The sequence below is a fragment of the Meles meles genome, chromosome 1 (assembly GCF_922984935.1).
Source record: "Meles meles chromosome 1, mMelMel3.1 paternal haplotype, whole genome shotgun sequence".
NCBI lineage: Eukaryota > Metazoa > Chordata > Mammalia > Carnivora > Mustelidae > Meles > Meles meles.
The window spans coordinates 135,395,918-135,409,327 of NC_060066.1; the positions used below are offsets into that span (position 1 = coordinate 135,395,918).

Sequence of the window (13,410 nt, forward strand, 5' to 3'; positions counted from 1 at the left end):
TTAGCTCTCTGCTTCCGATTTACTGGATATTCTCGGACCAAGATGCAAGATGAAGACCATGGACAATTTAAGAAGGAAAGAATTCCAGCCAAGACATTAGGCAAAAAACATTGAAGACCACACGAGAAGTCTAAAGGACACGGGGAAGCAGATTAAAAACATAACTGAAGTTTTACTTAATCTAAAAGAGCCTATTGATTAGATAGCACTATCCCTCCCATCAACAAGCATGACTACAGTGTTTGCTATGCCTCCTGGTTTGTTATACGGCAGGGGCCCCAGGGAGGAAAGGGAGGAAAGAGGGTAAACAAACTCTATAAACATCCTGAAGAATAAATATTAGTTTTTGGATTCAAGAGCTAGGAGAGATGACTTGAGAAAAGTAATTTTTATCATCTATTCATTAATTGTGGTTATAGTGTACACTTTGCAGACTCAAACTTTTGCACTAAATGATTGTGATTTTATTAATTTTTTTTTCACAAAATACAAAGCTTTGTACCACATTAGTGTTCTAACACAGGAAAATCTCAAGATTTTCATTGGGAGGGGTGATTATATATATAGGACTGATTTTATACATATTCTTAAAATTAATATTAAATAAAATGTCAGGACAAAGGAATGCCAACCTTGTAGAACATGCAGATTATTGCTTAGAACTTGCATATACTTTAAACTGACACACATACAAAGAATACAGACATTTTTAAATTTTAAGGGAATTCCGTAGATATATTCATTAATCCCATTCAAATTAAGCACAACCAGAGACCAAGAATACTAAATTGCTATTTTAATTGCTGATAAATCTGAGTAACACTGATTTATAAATTACCAAGTCTCACATTTTGTAAATAAGACAAAGGTCTTCATTCACCCTTACAGAAATAAATTAGGAGATGTGTTCTCAAAATGTTAAATGTATTTTGAAAGATTTCCAAAATCTTTATAACAATTAAATAGTAAGGTTGTATATTCCCAGAAAAAAAATGTGTATATCACTAGAGCTATCACATTTGCTGCAATTTTCAAGCAGCTTTTTCAAATGAAATCTATGTCTAAAAGTTATTACAAATTCTAACTATTGCCAAAAAAAACCTCATAACGCATCCTAGTTACAAGTTAGTAACAGAGTATCATCTATGCAAAAATTCCTTAAGTAAAAAGCAGACATAATTATAATCAAAGCAAACCAAGCAAGAAACAGAAAAATATATAGCATATTTTATTTACAGTTATATTTTAGGCTTCATTAACCAAGAAGTAGCAAATATCTAATGCACACTTAATTACAGAATTATGTAAAGACAGAAAGAAAAAAAATATACAGATGATGATTAACGAGTTTTCAGCCAGAGGTATTATATCTTTAAGATTTAGAAATGCTTCTCATTGTTTTTGGTCTTAAATATAGGGCCTGATACCGAAACCCTGTCTAGTTTGCTATAGACATTTTCAATGCAAACAAATGGTTTACGGTGTAACCAACAAGGGAACCAGTGTAAACATTTTCAATGCAAACAAACCAATCTTTAGCAGCTAGCCTTCAGTTCTCCACTGCTATCCAAAATATCTTCAAATAAAGGTACAACTTACTACCAAGGCTGGTAGGGGCAGTTTGAGGTCTGGGCTAGAAAGGGATTAGGGCTCAAGTCCTTGGGTGTTGCATTCGTAAAATGTGCTGAATAATCCACTTGCTGGTAAGTTAAAAGAAACATGACCATAACTAAACCAGCTCAATTAAAGAGCAGGACTCAGGAATGCTGCCACAGACCAGCATTCCTGAGTCCTAACAGCCTCGTAACAGAGCTACGTCCATTCGTCCTGCTGCCACCGGGTCTAAGAAAGAACATTTAGATAATTTACAGGCCTACAATGAATCCCTCGGTGAAACATATATAAAGCTCTTACTGCTAAGCCAGTTTAAGGAAAAGACTACAGATGTTTCTCAATAAAACCAGAACCTTATTAGCCTTGTTTCATCTCATAACAAGTATTATTAAATACTAAATAGCTTCCAATAGCCTCTTAGCAATTATGGTTTGCTGAACTCTACTTAAACTTACTGCAACGCTTTTTTTCCCCCCCAATGGAAGAACATACTTGAAAATTCTGAAGTTTGCCACAATAGACCAGAAAGCTTATGGGTATGGATGGGGAAGTCTCAAAAGAAGATCTTGAAAGGTGCTGACATAAGGGATGGAGATGCTGGTAAAATCTTAAGGGCGTTAGGAGGACAAATTAGAAAAGCGGAAGGATTCAGAGAAAAACTTCTAGGTGAGGGAGGGGCATCATGCCTTTTAAGGGAAAATCAGTCATGGCCGTCTCCAAAGCCAGGTGCTGCTGGCTTCTCACTGTTCTCACACATACCCCATGTACTTCTTGTGAAAAATCCCTTGCAGGAGCTTTAGTGTGCCTGGGGTCAACCAAGCTGTGCTTAAGGCTTGGTGGTTTGTGTGTGTCTCTAGACACAGGAGGGGTCTCACTGCTGTGCTGGATAGTACCTATGGAGAAACACTGTGCTACGTTTCTGACAAAATCGTAGGAGTTTGCTTCTTCTGGAACCCAAGACACACAAACACATAGTGTTCCATGAAGTACAACTGATGAGGCCAATAGTGACATGGATTTCTCAATTTTCAAGCAACAGACTCAACCACTGAAAGCCAATTTGTATGTTTATTTCCATATTGGAGTTAAGAGTAACCTAGAAACCGAAATTTATTCAAACACTTATTTTAATAGTGCCTTTCGGGACATGTTTATTTCCCTTAAAAATGAAAGAGAACAAATATGAGTATGACAACACTTTCCCCTTGATAGTTCCACAACAAGACTGTTTCTAATGCATGATGACAAATGGTGTAACCAACCATAAAACTGGCCCTTCACGTCCATGAAGAACTTTTCTCCAAATACCCAACGCACCTCACAGAAAGTGTACAATCTAAAAACTGACACTTCAGCAAAAAGTTGAGTCAAACAGATTAAAATTTAGAAAAGAATTTGAGTCAAACACCTACAAATGAGGCAGTTTTAAAAACTAGACCTTTACAATCATACTGGGGCATCAATGGTATATCAGTCACCCTCAGGAATGGTGAAGACATTATTATTTCTCTAAACATAGCACTAACCCATGAAACAACAAAACTAAACAGCTGGAATAAAAATTGCATCTTAACCTACTGTAAGGTATCAAAACACAACTTATACAGGAGTTAATTTCTTTGCACTCATATATAACTCCATTTTGAATTTTAAATAAATGCAAATAATACTCACTAGAAAGATTTCAGAGACAAGAATGCAAATTCTACAAATTCAAGTTCGTAATTTTTAAATTCTCCCAAACAAAATATCAGATGCAGAATCTATGATCTCACATGCTATTTAGTTGATTTGCATTCACTTTCAAAATTTTGTAAGAATTGTTATTTTTTAGACTACTACATATTCAAAGAACATCTTTATAGTTATAGGTTGTCACTAATCTTTTTCTATAAAAATAGAGCTGCTTAAAAATTTATACCAATTTGCTTTTATTTGCTACAAATATTTTAATAGTTGTTAAATTCAGAATGCCTAATAGAATCATTTAAATTAATCCGTGTAGTCAAAATACTTAATATGTAAAATGTCTAGCAAAAGTTTGTCATTTAATAAATGAAAAATTCATCGTTTAATAAATGACATGTTCTGTCTTTAACTCCTTGTATCTTAGTAGGTGGATACAATCACAGAACAGTGAAGTATAGCTCCTATAAAGATCTAACTTAAACTAGTTTGGCAGTTTTTAGTGTCTTTTCCATTTCATGCATGTTGTACAAGGAAATATGTAGCATCTACTTTTGGATATTGAATGTGGACGTTGAATTAGCTGTGATGCAGTCAGCATAAAATAAGAATTGCTGACTAAGGGAATAATGAACTTTAGTTCAAAACACTGATATTTTAAACACTTGTTTTGTGAGCAACTATACTAACGAAAAGTGCTATCAATGAAAGTAAAAATGAAGTTTTAAGCATGAAGTAGCAACTATAAAAACTGAAACTGCTATATGGAAACTCACTGATTAGTGAGTTTTATATTACGATACATTGCAATATATTGCTTTATATTGTCTTCATTTTGATGGTGGGTTTAAAATCTGTGTTCAGAAACTATAGAAATATCCCAAGAGTCAAAAATATTTATTTCAGGTTTTGCTTCTTTTTAAAGGAATTTCCAAAATAGTTTTCTAATATAAATGTTTTCCTTTTAAAAATCCGTTTTCTTGCAAAAGAGCAAGAAAAGAGCAAGATAAAACCATGTGCTTTCCTACCCCCCTAAACAACCAACACGCACTTAAGTGCCTATGATGTCAAAGGTACTAAATTTGGTAACAAATTATCAATGTAATATTAGTAGCTTTAAAAACAAATACCTATACTTTACATTACTTTAAGTCTTTCAAAAATAAGTGTACCTACTTTGAACCAATCAATCTGATTTTCTCACTGAGTTATTGACTGAGATTACAATTACCTTCTTTAAATGTTCTAAAACTTATCAGGCTCTCTCTGCATTAGACAGCCAAATCAAATCAAATCAAATCAACGTCTGATCTACCCAGCCAGCCTCCCTTCACCATCATAACATGGACAGTGAAAGTGAATCATTCTCCTGTCAGCTGCGAAACTGAGTGGATTAGATCTTTTGGTTTGGGTTCAATTAAACTCAAGCAGCCATCACTGATTAAATTTCTTTCTTTCTTAGGCAAGAACAATCATTAAAATCAAGTACTTGAGAAAAATAAATAAAGGCAGTAATAGCTAACTATATAATTCTATATTTGGGTTGTAAGAATCAAAGAAAAAGCAAACATATACTTACACATACACACACACACAAAAAAAAAACCCAAAACCAAAAACCAGAGTCACCAGCCATTGATCATCACATGAGACAAGGATATTAATGATCGGATTACTTGGATTAAATTATCTATTTTTTTCCTGTCCTTTAGGAAACACAGAAATTCAAAGCACTCAAAATGTTGGTTAAGCAAGCATGGATGTAAACTGTAAGTAAAAATGTGAATACTGATTTTTTTTGAGTTTTGGTCTCCTTAAGAAGAGGCCTATGTCATGTTAGGAGCATGACAAATACACATTGGATAACACTTTGATACTGATGATGTTGGGTTCTGAACTTAGGGGAGGTTTTACAAGTAGAAATAATATATTTTTCCAGAAAAAGTGCAAGGGAAACAGAGACAGCAGTGTTAAAGCTTTTTTCTTAATGATTCCTCCTATTAGCCTAAATAGTCATACATAACATGCATTTTTAGAAGGAGGAATTTGTCTCTTAATGAGCTCTGTTAAGATCTGTCTTAAGACTTACTACAAATTGAAAAAGCAGTACTTTGATAAAATGTTAAGAATAGAAATAATAAAGTGACATCTGAAAAATCTAAAAATTAAAGTATTTCCATGACTGAACTAATATTCCCAAAGTAAGCAAAACACTTCATCATTCATAAATGACAGCATATCTAAACAAAAAAATACATCATTTCTAACAGCCAAAGAAAACATTTCAACAATTTAGAAATTAAGCCCTAAGCGGGTATTGACAGCCACAGTAGGAAATGAGTGCAGTACAACAAAATGTTGAGAGCTATTTACACATATAAAAGCAGTTCCCATCTTTCAGCAAAATTGATGACATAAAACCAAGTGCACCCAATAAGCACAGTTGTCTTTTCACAGAGAAAAATACCAATGCAGGTTACCAGATTTCTGAAAAGATTCACCATTATATGTATAATTTTTTATTTAAATCTTTAAGATTTTATCCATGCTTACAATGCAGAAGAAAATCAGAAAAGAAATCTTGGAATAAAAACTAAGTTTTAGTTTCTCTTTTCTAAAGATTAAAAAAAAGAGCACTGAAACCCTCATTAACAAATATAATTAATAAGAAGTACTAGAACATGCCAAGAATTCATCCTATCAGTAGATATAATGTGGGTAGTAATGAAGTATGCTCATCAGTAGCCCACCTTTAGTCAAGTTTTCCATTCTGCAGACTACTTTTGGCTTTCTCTTGTCTAATGAGAGAGATGACTTTGATGCAACCCTTTGTAATTTTGATCATCCACATGACATTCATCACATCCAAAACAACACAAGTAGAAATCCAGGTACATTGGATTAAAAATCCAAGCCTTATGTAGGCTTCTGTTCCTAACAAGGAATATATGTAATTATAAAAAGGAGGTATTGGGACAATCCGTACGATGAAGAACACCACTGTCATGAGTATTCCATTGATGACGTTAGCCTTGGAAAATTTAGGATACTTCAGAGCTTCAAAGAACCACCTGGAAAAAAATTTTTAAAAGCATCACATTTACTCTGCATCTCCAAAGATTAACTTTTTTAATTTTAGTTTTTAGTTTTTAAAATTCAGTGAACATTCTCCTAAGATTTATATAGAGAGGCAAAGGGCCTAGAATAGCCAACACAATTCTGAAAAGGAAGAAAGTTGGCAGACTTGTACTACCCACTTCAAGACTGACTTACTATATAAAGCTACAGTATTCAAGACAGCACAGCATTGGTAAAAGAACAAATAGATCAACAGTGTTAGCCCAGAAATAGACCTACACAAATTTACTCAACTGATTTTTGACTACAGTATAAAGGTAATTTAATGGAGAAGAAATAGTTTTTCCAACAAACAACTGGAATAATTGGATATTCATATGCAGAAAAATGAATGTAGGCAAAGACATCACATTTTATACAAAAATTAACTCAAAAGGAGCCAAAGCCTTAAACATAAAATGAAAAACTATGAAACTTCTAGAAGAAAACATAGGGAAAAATCTGCATGATCCTGGGTTTGGTGATTGTACTTTAGATATAACACCAAAAGCAAAATCACAGAAAAACATTGTTACTAAAAATTCTCTTAGTAAAATTAAAAACTTGCTCTGTGAAAGGCACTGTTAAAACAGAATAAAAAGACATCCATGCATGGGAGAAAATATTTACAAAATATATATAGCATAAAGTACTTTTATCCAAAATATAAAAAGAAGTCTTAAAACTCAATAATAAGGCAACAACCCAATTCAAACATGGGCAAAATATCTTAAACACCTCATCAAATAAGATATACAAAAGGCAAATAAGAATATGAAGTGTTCAACATCATTTGTCATTACAAGACTGTAAATTAAAACTATGAGATATTACTACATATCTATAAAAATGATTAAAATCCCAAATTCTGGCAATACCAATTGCTAGCAAGGATATGGAACAACAGGAATTTTAAAGCCTTGCTAGTGAGAATAAAATGGTAAAGCCACTTTGGAAAACAATATGGCAGTTAGTTATAACACTAAACACGTTTATAGCACATAATCCAGCAATCACTCTCCTAGGTATTTTTCCAACTGACTTGAAAATTAAGTCGGCACAAAAAATTACATACAAATGTTTATACCAAGTTTATTTATAATTGCAAAAAACTGGAAACAAGCGAACAACCAAGATGTTATTTAATAGGTGAATGGAGGGGGTATCTGGGTGGTTCAGTAGGTTAAGCATCTGCCTTCAGCTCAGGTCATGATTTCAGGGTCCTGGGATCCAACCTCATGTCAGGCTCTCTGCTCAGCTGGGAGTCTGCTTCTCCCTTTCACTCTCCCTTTGCTCTCCCCTGGTCTCTCTCAAGATAAGAAAACTGGATAAGTAAATTGTGGTATATCCACATAATGAAATGCCATTCAGCAATAAAAAGGATAAACTACCAATTTACATAACCACATGGGTGACTCTTAAATGCATATTACTAAATGAAAGGAACCAGTCTGAAAATGCTACTCCCAGTATGATTCCATCTATATAACATTTCAGAAAAAGCAAAACTAAAAAGACAGAAAACGGGTCAGTAGTTGCCAGAGGTTCGGGGAGAGAGGAAGAGAGTGGAGTAAGTGAAGCATAGAGATAATTTAGGGTGGTGAAACAATTCTGTATAATATCGTACTGGTGAGTATATGATGTTATGCATTTGTCAAAATCCATAGGACAGCATGAACAGTGTGTACAAATTTTTAAAATGTCACTTAGGAGGCTGGGGGTGCCAGGATAGAATCTAGACCGTGACAAAAGAATGTAACTGCTTTACAAATACATATATAACCTCACTGTAGGAAGTGGGGTCAAAACAGGTAATCTAAGTAACTGTGAAAATGTATGGTAGCGGGGCACCTGGGTGGCTCAGTGGGTTAAGCCGCTGCCTTCGGCTCAGGTCTTGATCTCAGGGTCCTGGGATCGAGCCCCACATCAGGCTCTCTGCTTAGCAGAGAGCCTGCTTCCTCCTCTCTCTCTCTCTGCCTGCCTCTCTGCCTACTTGTGATCTCTCTCTGTCAAATAAATAAATAAAATCTTTAAAAAAAAAGAAAATGTATGGTAGCTGTAAGACTAAAGACAAAAGAAACTGTACACATGCACTGTACTCCAGTTGGTAAAGTTGTGTGTCATGGAAGAACAGGTTAATAATTCTGAAACCATTATACATATAAACTGGGATTTGGCAAATAAGTACATCTGTTTGATGGTGAAGCGGGGACCAAGTGTCTCACTGCTGGAGTGGAAAGTTACAGACAAGTGAGTGGAAAAGGCTAGACTGATCCATATGCTACTGGATTAGAGTTGAAAACATCAGTATGAACTCATTTAGCTTAATAAAAATACGGATGTAGCAGAAATAATTATAGCTAGCTATAAATATACAGGTTAGTATACTTCCAAGTTGTCACCTGGAAGAACACAGAAACAATGATGCCCCACAGTAATGAGCACACCCAGGGCCTAGATCTTGGTTTCTAATATCATTCTCCAATAAAAGGAACCAGGGCTCCTTGAAACATGGCTGATTCTAGGGCTGGAACAGAGAATATACAATAAGAATCCAGCATATTTTTTACTGTCAGAAAGTAAGGAAGTACTCAAAAACCAAAATGATGAGGTTCTATCAAAGGGACACAGAAACCAACTGGAAGAGCTCAATGGCATTTTGAAGCTGTAGCATTTTGAACAAATAATAAATAAATAATGTGGTACTAGATTAAAACCACCTGAAGTATAAACAGATATCCATGAATCCATAGTACTATAAATGAAGGAATGAGTGACTGGAAGAGAAAAGATAAATATCCTATGCAGAATAATTACAAATAATTTCTGTAGATACTACACTCTCGATGAAATAAGGCATAACTTCCCACTCCCCAAAAGGGGAGCTATTCACAGTGACTTCTTTCCAAAGTTCAGGATAGAAGGCAAGTGGGATAGAAAGAGTACCTTTAAAACTGAGAAATCTGACAAACCCACTTCAGCCAGGTGAACAAGGAAAACATCCAGCATTAAGTCGTGTTTATAACAGGGAGGCCTAACATGCTGTCATGAGAATGGCACTTTACTTCTGTAGTCTTCCTCCCAAAACCCCATAACCCGAGTCTAATCATGAGAAAAAACATCAGACAAACCCAAAATGAGAAATGTTCCACAAAACACCTGACCAGTACTCAAAAACACCTCAAAAACAACGGAAGTCTGAGAAACTGTTAGAACAAAGAGGAGTCTAAGAAGATATAACTAAATGTAATGTGGTATCCTGGAGGGGGTCCTGGTACAGAAAAAGGACATTAGATAAAACTCAGGAATTCTGAATACAGTACAGACTTTGGTTAATAATAATGTATCAGTATTTGTTCATGAATTGTGACAAATGCACCCTAATGTAAGATCTCCTTCCTCTTGTTCCATTTAGATGGATTCTTTTGTCTCTCTCACCAACATGCTCAATTCTTCCTAATCCAAAAGTCTCTCCTCTGCTCGTCTTCCCTATCCTGCTTTCTGAAAGAGAAGTCAACAGTATATTCACAAACATTCTTGCTACACTTCACAACCCAGTGCAATACAATCACATTCCCCTACAAAAGAAATTGGTTAGCAGTGGCTTCTCCATACCCAAGACAGTGGGTCTGTCTTCGCCTTCATCCTAAGTAGCGTTTCTATAGCATACAACATTGCCAACCATCATACTTCCATCTCTCCTGACCTCCATGATACTATTTTCCTCTTGGTCCTTAACTACACTTTCTCAGTCTCTACTTCCTCTGCCTGTCCCTTAAATATTTGTGCCTCCCAAGCACCATTCCCTTCTCTATGCATTACCAAGGACATTTCAGCCACTCTCAAGGGCTCAACACCCTAACATTAATCTCTAATTTCAAGTCCTCTCTCAAGGTCTACTTGTAATTCCAGATTTTTAATTTACTGTTGAACATTTTCACCTCATTTATTGGTGAGCATTTCACAAATCACAAATTCTCAATATGCCCAAAACTCAACATGCCTGAAACCAATACCCTATTCCTTGCCCTAACCACTCCTCTCCACCACTGCCACAGAAAACTGCCTGTTTCTCTTCTGATCCTCCCAATCATTTGTGAGGTTTTTGATAGATGGAAACATTTTTATTTTCATGAATAAACTCCATTTTAGTATAAAAATTAAGGAATTTGCATAAGCAAACTTTCACAGTAACACTAAGCTATAGAAAATTGGTATGTATAATTAAATGGTTATATTTCAGGGAGCTGGATAAGACTGGAAAGAGCCCAAAGGCCATCATTTCAATACAGTTTGTATGTTAGTGTCTCATGAGCATCCCAGTGTTTGTTTTTCTTTGTTCAAATTCAGGTCTTTCTGTGGAAAACTTGTGTGTGTGTATGTGTGTGGTCTGTAGATTTGATTTATTTATTTTAAAAACAAGTATAATTGACATAGCATAGTATATTAGTTTCAAGTGTACAACATAGTGGTTCCACATATGTACACACTGGGAACCGATCACCACAATAAGTCTAGTTATTGTCTGTCATTATGCAAAGCTGGCACAACATTATTGATTATATTCCCCATGCTGTCCTTACATCCCCACTCATTTTGTAACTGGAAATTTATACCTACTAATCCTCCCAATCTTCATCAGTGGTATCACCAACAACTTGCAGTCATCCTATACTATTATCCCAATAGTCTGTAACCAAGCCCTGTCCATTTCATTTCCTTAACCTTCCCTGATTCATCCCATTCTCACTGCTGCCATTGTAATCTTTGGTCCTCTGTATCTCTTACATCTATGACTACAATGACCCAACTGGTCTCCCCGACTCAACCTTTCTAGACTTTTCTCTTCTTACAAGTCCTATACTGCATTTAGTCCAGAATACTTATACTTTGTTTTTCAAGCACTTCACACACTTTCCAAATATTTGGTTGTGTGGGAAGGTGATTATCTACAAATCCAGACTTAAAGAACTTGTCCTCTGGCTTTACCATGCAATCACCATATTTATCTTCTGCCAATTTTTTTCAAGTGACCAGTGCCTGGTCTTTAAGTGAGGCTATTTTTTTTAAATTAATTAATCTTGAGAGAGAGAGAGTGGGAGAGCGCGTGCACACACATGTGCATGTGTGAGCAAACAGGAAAGGGGCAGAAAGAGGGCAAAAGGAAATAATACCCAGCACAGAGCCCCACTTGGGGCTCGATCTCATGACCCCCAAGATCATGACCTGGGCTGAAATCAAGAGTTGGACGCTTAACCAACTGAGCCAGCCAGGCACCCCAAGCCAACCTCTTTTTAACGAAAGAGCTCATATATTAATTCAAGGTGAAAAAATATTTTATATAGTTGCTCTTCCTCTCTCAGATCAGAAGGGCCACTTATTTTGTTGGAATCTACTTTTTACCTAATTCGAACACTCTTTCATCCCAATAAAGGCTAATACTTTGTCAATGTATTGAAGCTGAGAGGGAAAGGGATAGGAGGAAGAAGGAAGACATGCATGTGGGAAGAAAGGTCAGAGGAAAAACTCTCTTTTACCCACCATCTACAGTTATTACTAAGACAAGGTATACAAGAAAAGATAGCAAATTTTATGTGTTTATAATCCTCAGCCAACTCCATAGAGAAAAATCTGTCTTTGGTCATTTAGCACTTCTTCCTCCCATTGCCCTTCTAAAAAAACTTGAATCTTGCAGTTATGTCTTGGGAATTACTGTGCACAGTGTGGTACTAACTACAAATAGTGTAAAAACAAGGTATTATCTGGTTTAATTCACATCTGGAAAAAGCAGAGGGGGCTCCCCGCAGGTAGAGAAAGAAAGAAAAAAGTGAGAAAAGAGGATGAAAGCAAAAAAATCAGTCCCTACACAGCACTGGTTCAGTGAGTTTTTGGAGTTCAGAGTTGAGAGTCAGAAGTTTGAATGAGCCTTGGGAAAGCTGCAGGGTCCGGGAGATATTGTGAGTTCAAGAGGAGCGAAGAGAATTTTAAGAAGTGTTGCTGTGAGTAACAAACTGGATCTTTGTTGACATCCTTGGAAAAACTCCAATAAGGTTTTGGATGGCTGTACTGTTTCTGAGACTCTACACAGAGACTGGGCAGTAAATTGATCCTAGTTATATCTTGGTTGCAAATGTCATTCTTTCAGGCATGTAAACACTGGTATTTAATAAATATTAACACTGAAATTTTAGGGATTCAGAAACTTAATTTTAGAAAAGTTACCTTCTGCCCCAATGTTATTTTGGCTCCCCTTCTTCTAAACTATTCCTTCATTATCTTTTTTTCCTTGTCTTATGCTTCCATTCTCGACACTCAATCCTCTCAATGCCATCTTTTCTCATGGCTTCAGATGTCACCTCCATCTGATCATTCCAAAATTCCTCTCTGTACCTCTCAATACATTTCCACTCAGATGCTCTGTTTGTCCTCTTACCGAACAGCTCCAAACCAAACCCACTACCTTACCTCTAGTGTTCTTCTTGTCTCCTTATCTCTTTTCATGGGCCCATTCCTCAAAGGGACAGACAGCAGAGAAATTATCCTAAACTCATCCCTTTTCTCTATCTCTAATTTCTCGTCCATTGCCAGTTTCACTTTTTCTTCCCTGAAAATCTCTATTCTGTCCTCTTTTGTCTATCTCCACACCCTAAGTTGGGGCTCCTATTTATTTTCTGGACTAATGAAATTATACCATTCATTCACACAACTAAGAGCTGTCTGCTAACTTTCTAATCCAATCTTTTGCCTCCAGTCTTCCAAACTATCCTAACAAATACCAAAAACTACAATTACTCAGTGCTATTTTCAGAATGTCTTCCTTCACTGGTCTACATTCTCTCTGTCCACCAGGTCAAGTGCAATCAGCTCTCTCTGACATTCAACACCCTCTATGTCTCGCCACCTTCCTTCTAGATATACTTTTCGATTCCGCAAGTTTAGGTTTCTCTTTCATAGAGCATGATTATTCCACTTTTTTTAAAACTTATGTTCATT

At 35.8% G+C, this 13,410-nt stretch overlaps 1 protein-coding gene across 4 annotated transcripts in view; it reads right to left on the reverse strand.

The window, feature by feature from the left end:
- Window positions 1-441: 441 nt before the first annotated feature.
- The window catches only part of TLCD4 (TLC domain containing 4), a 109,738-nt gene continuing 96,769 nt past the window's right edge, over window positions 442-13,410 (reverse strand). For all 4 annotated transcript variants that reach the window (XM_045998749.1, XM_045998757.1, XM_045998740.1 and 1 more), the window contains one exon: window positions 442-6,371. In XM_045998749.1, coding sequence (XP_045854705.1) covers window positions 6,053-6,371 — 319 coding nt within the window. In that variant the 3' untranslated portion in view covers window positions 442-6,052. The remainder of the gene's footprint in view (window positions 6,372-13,410) is intronic.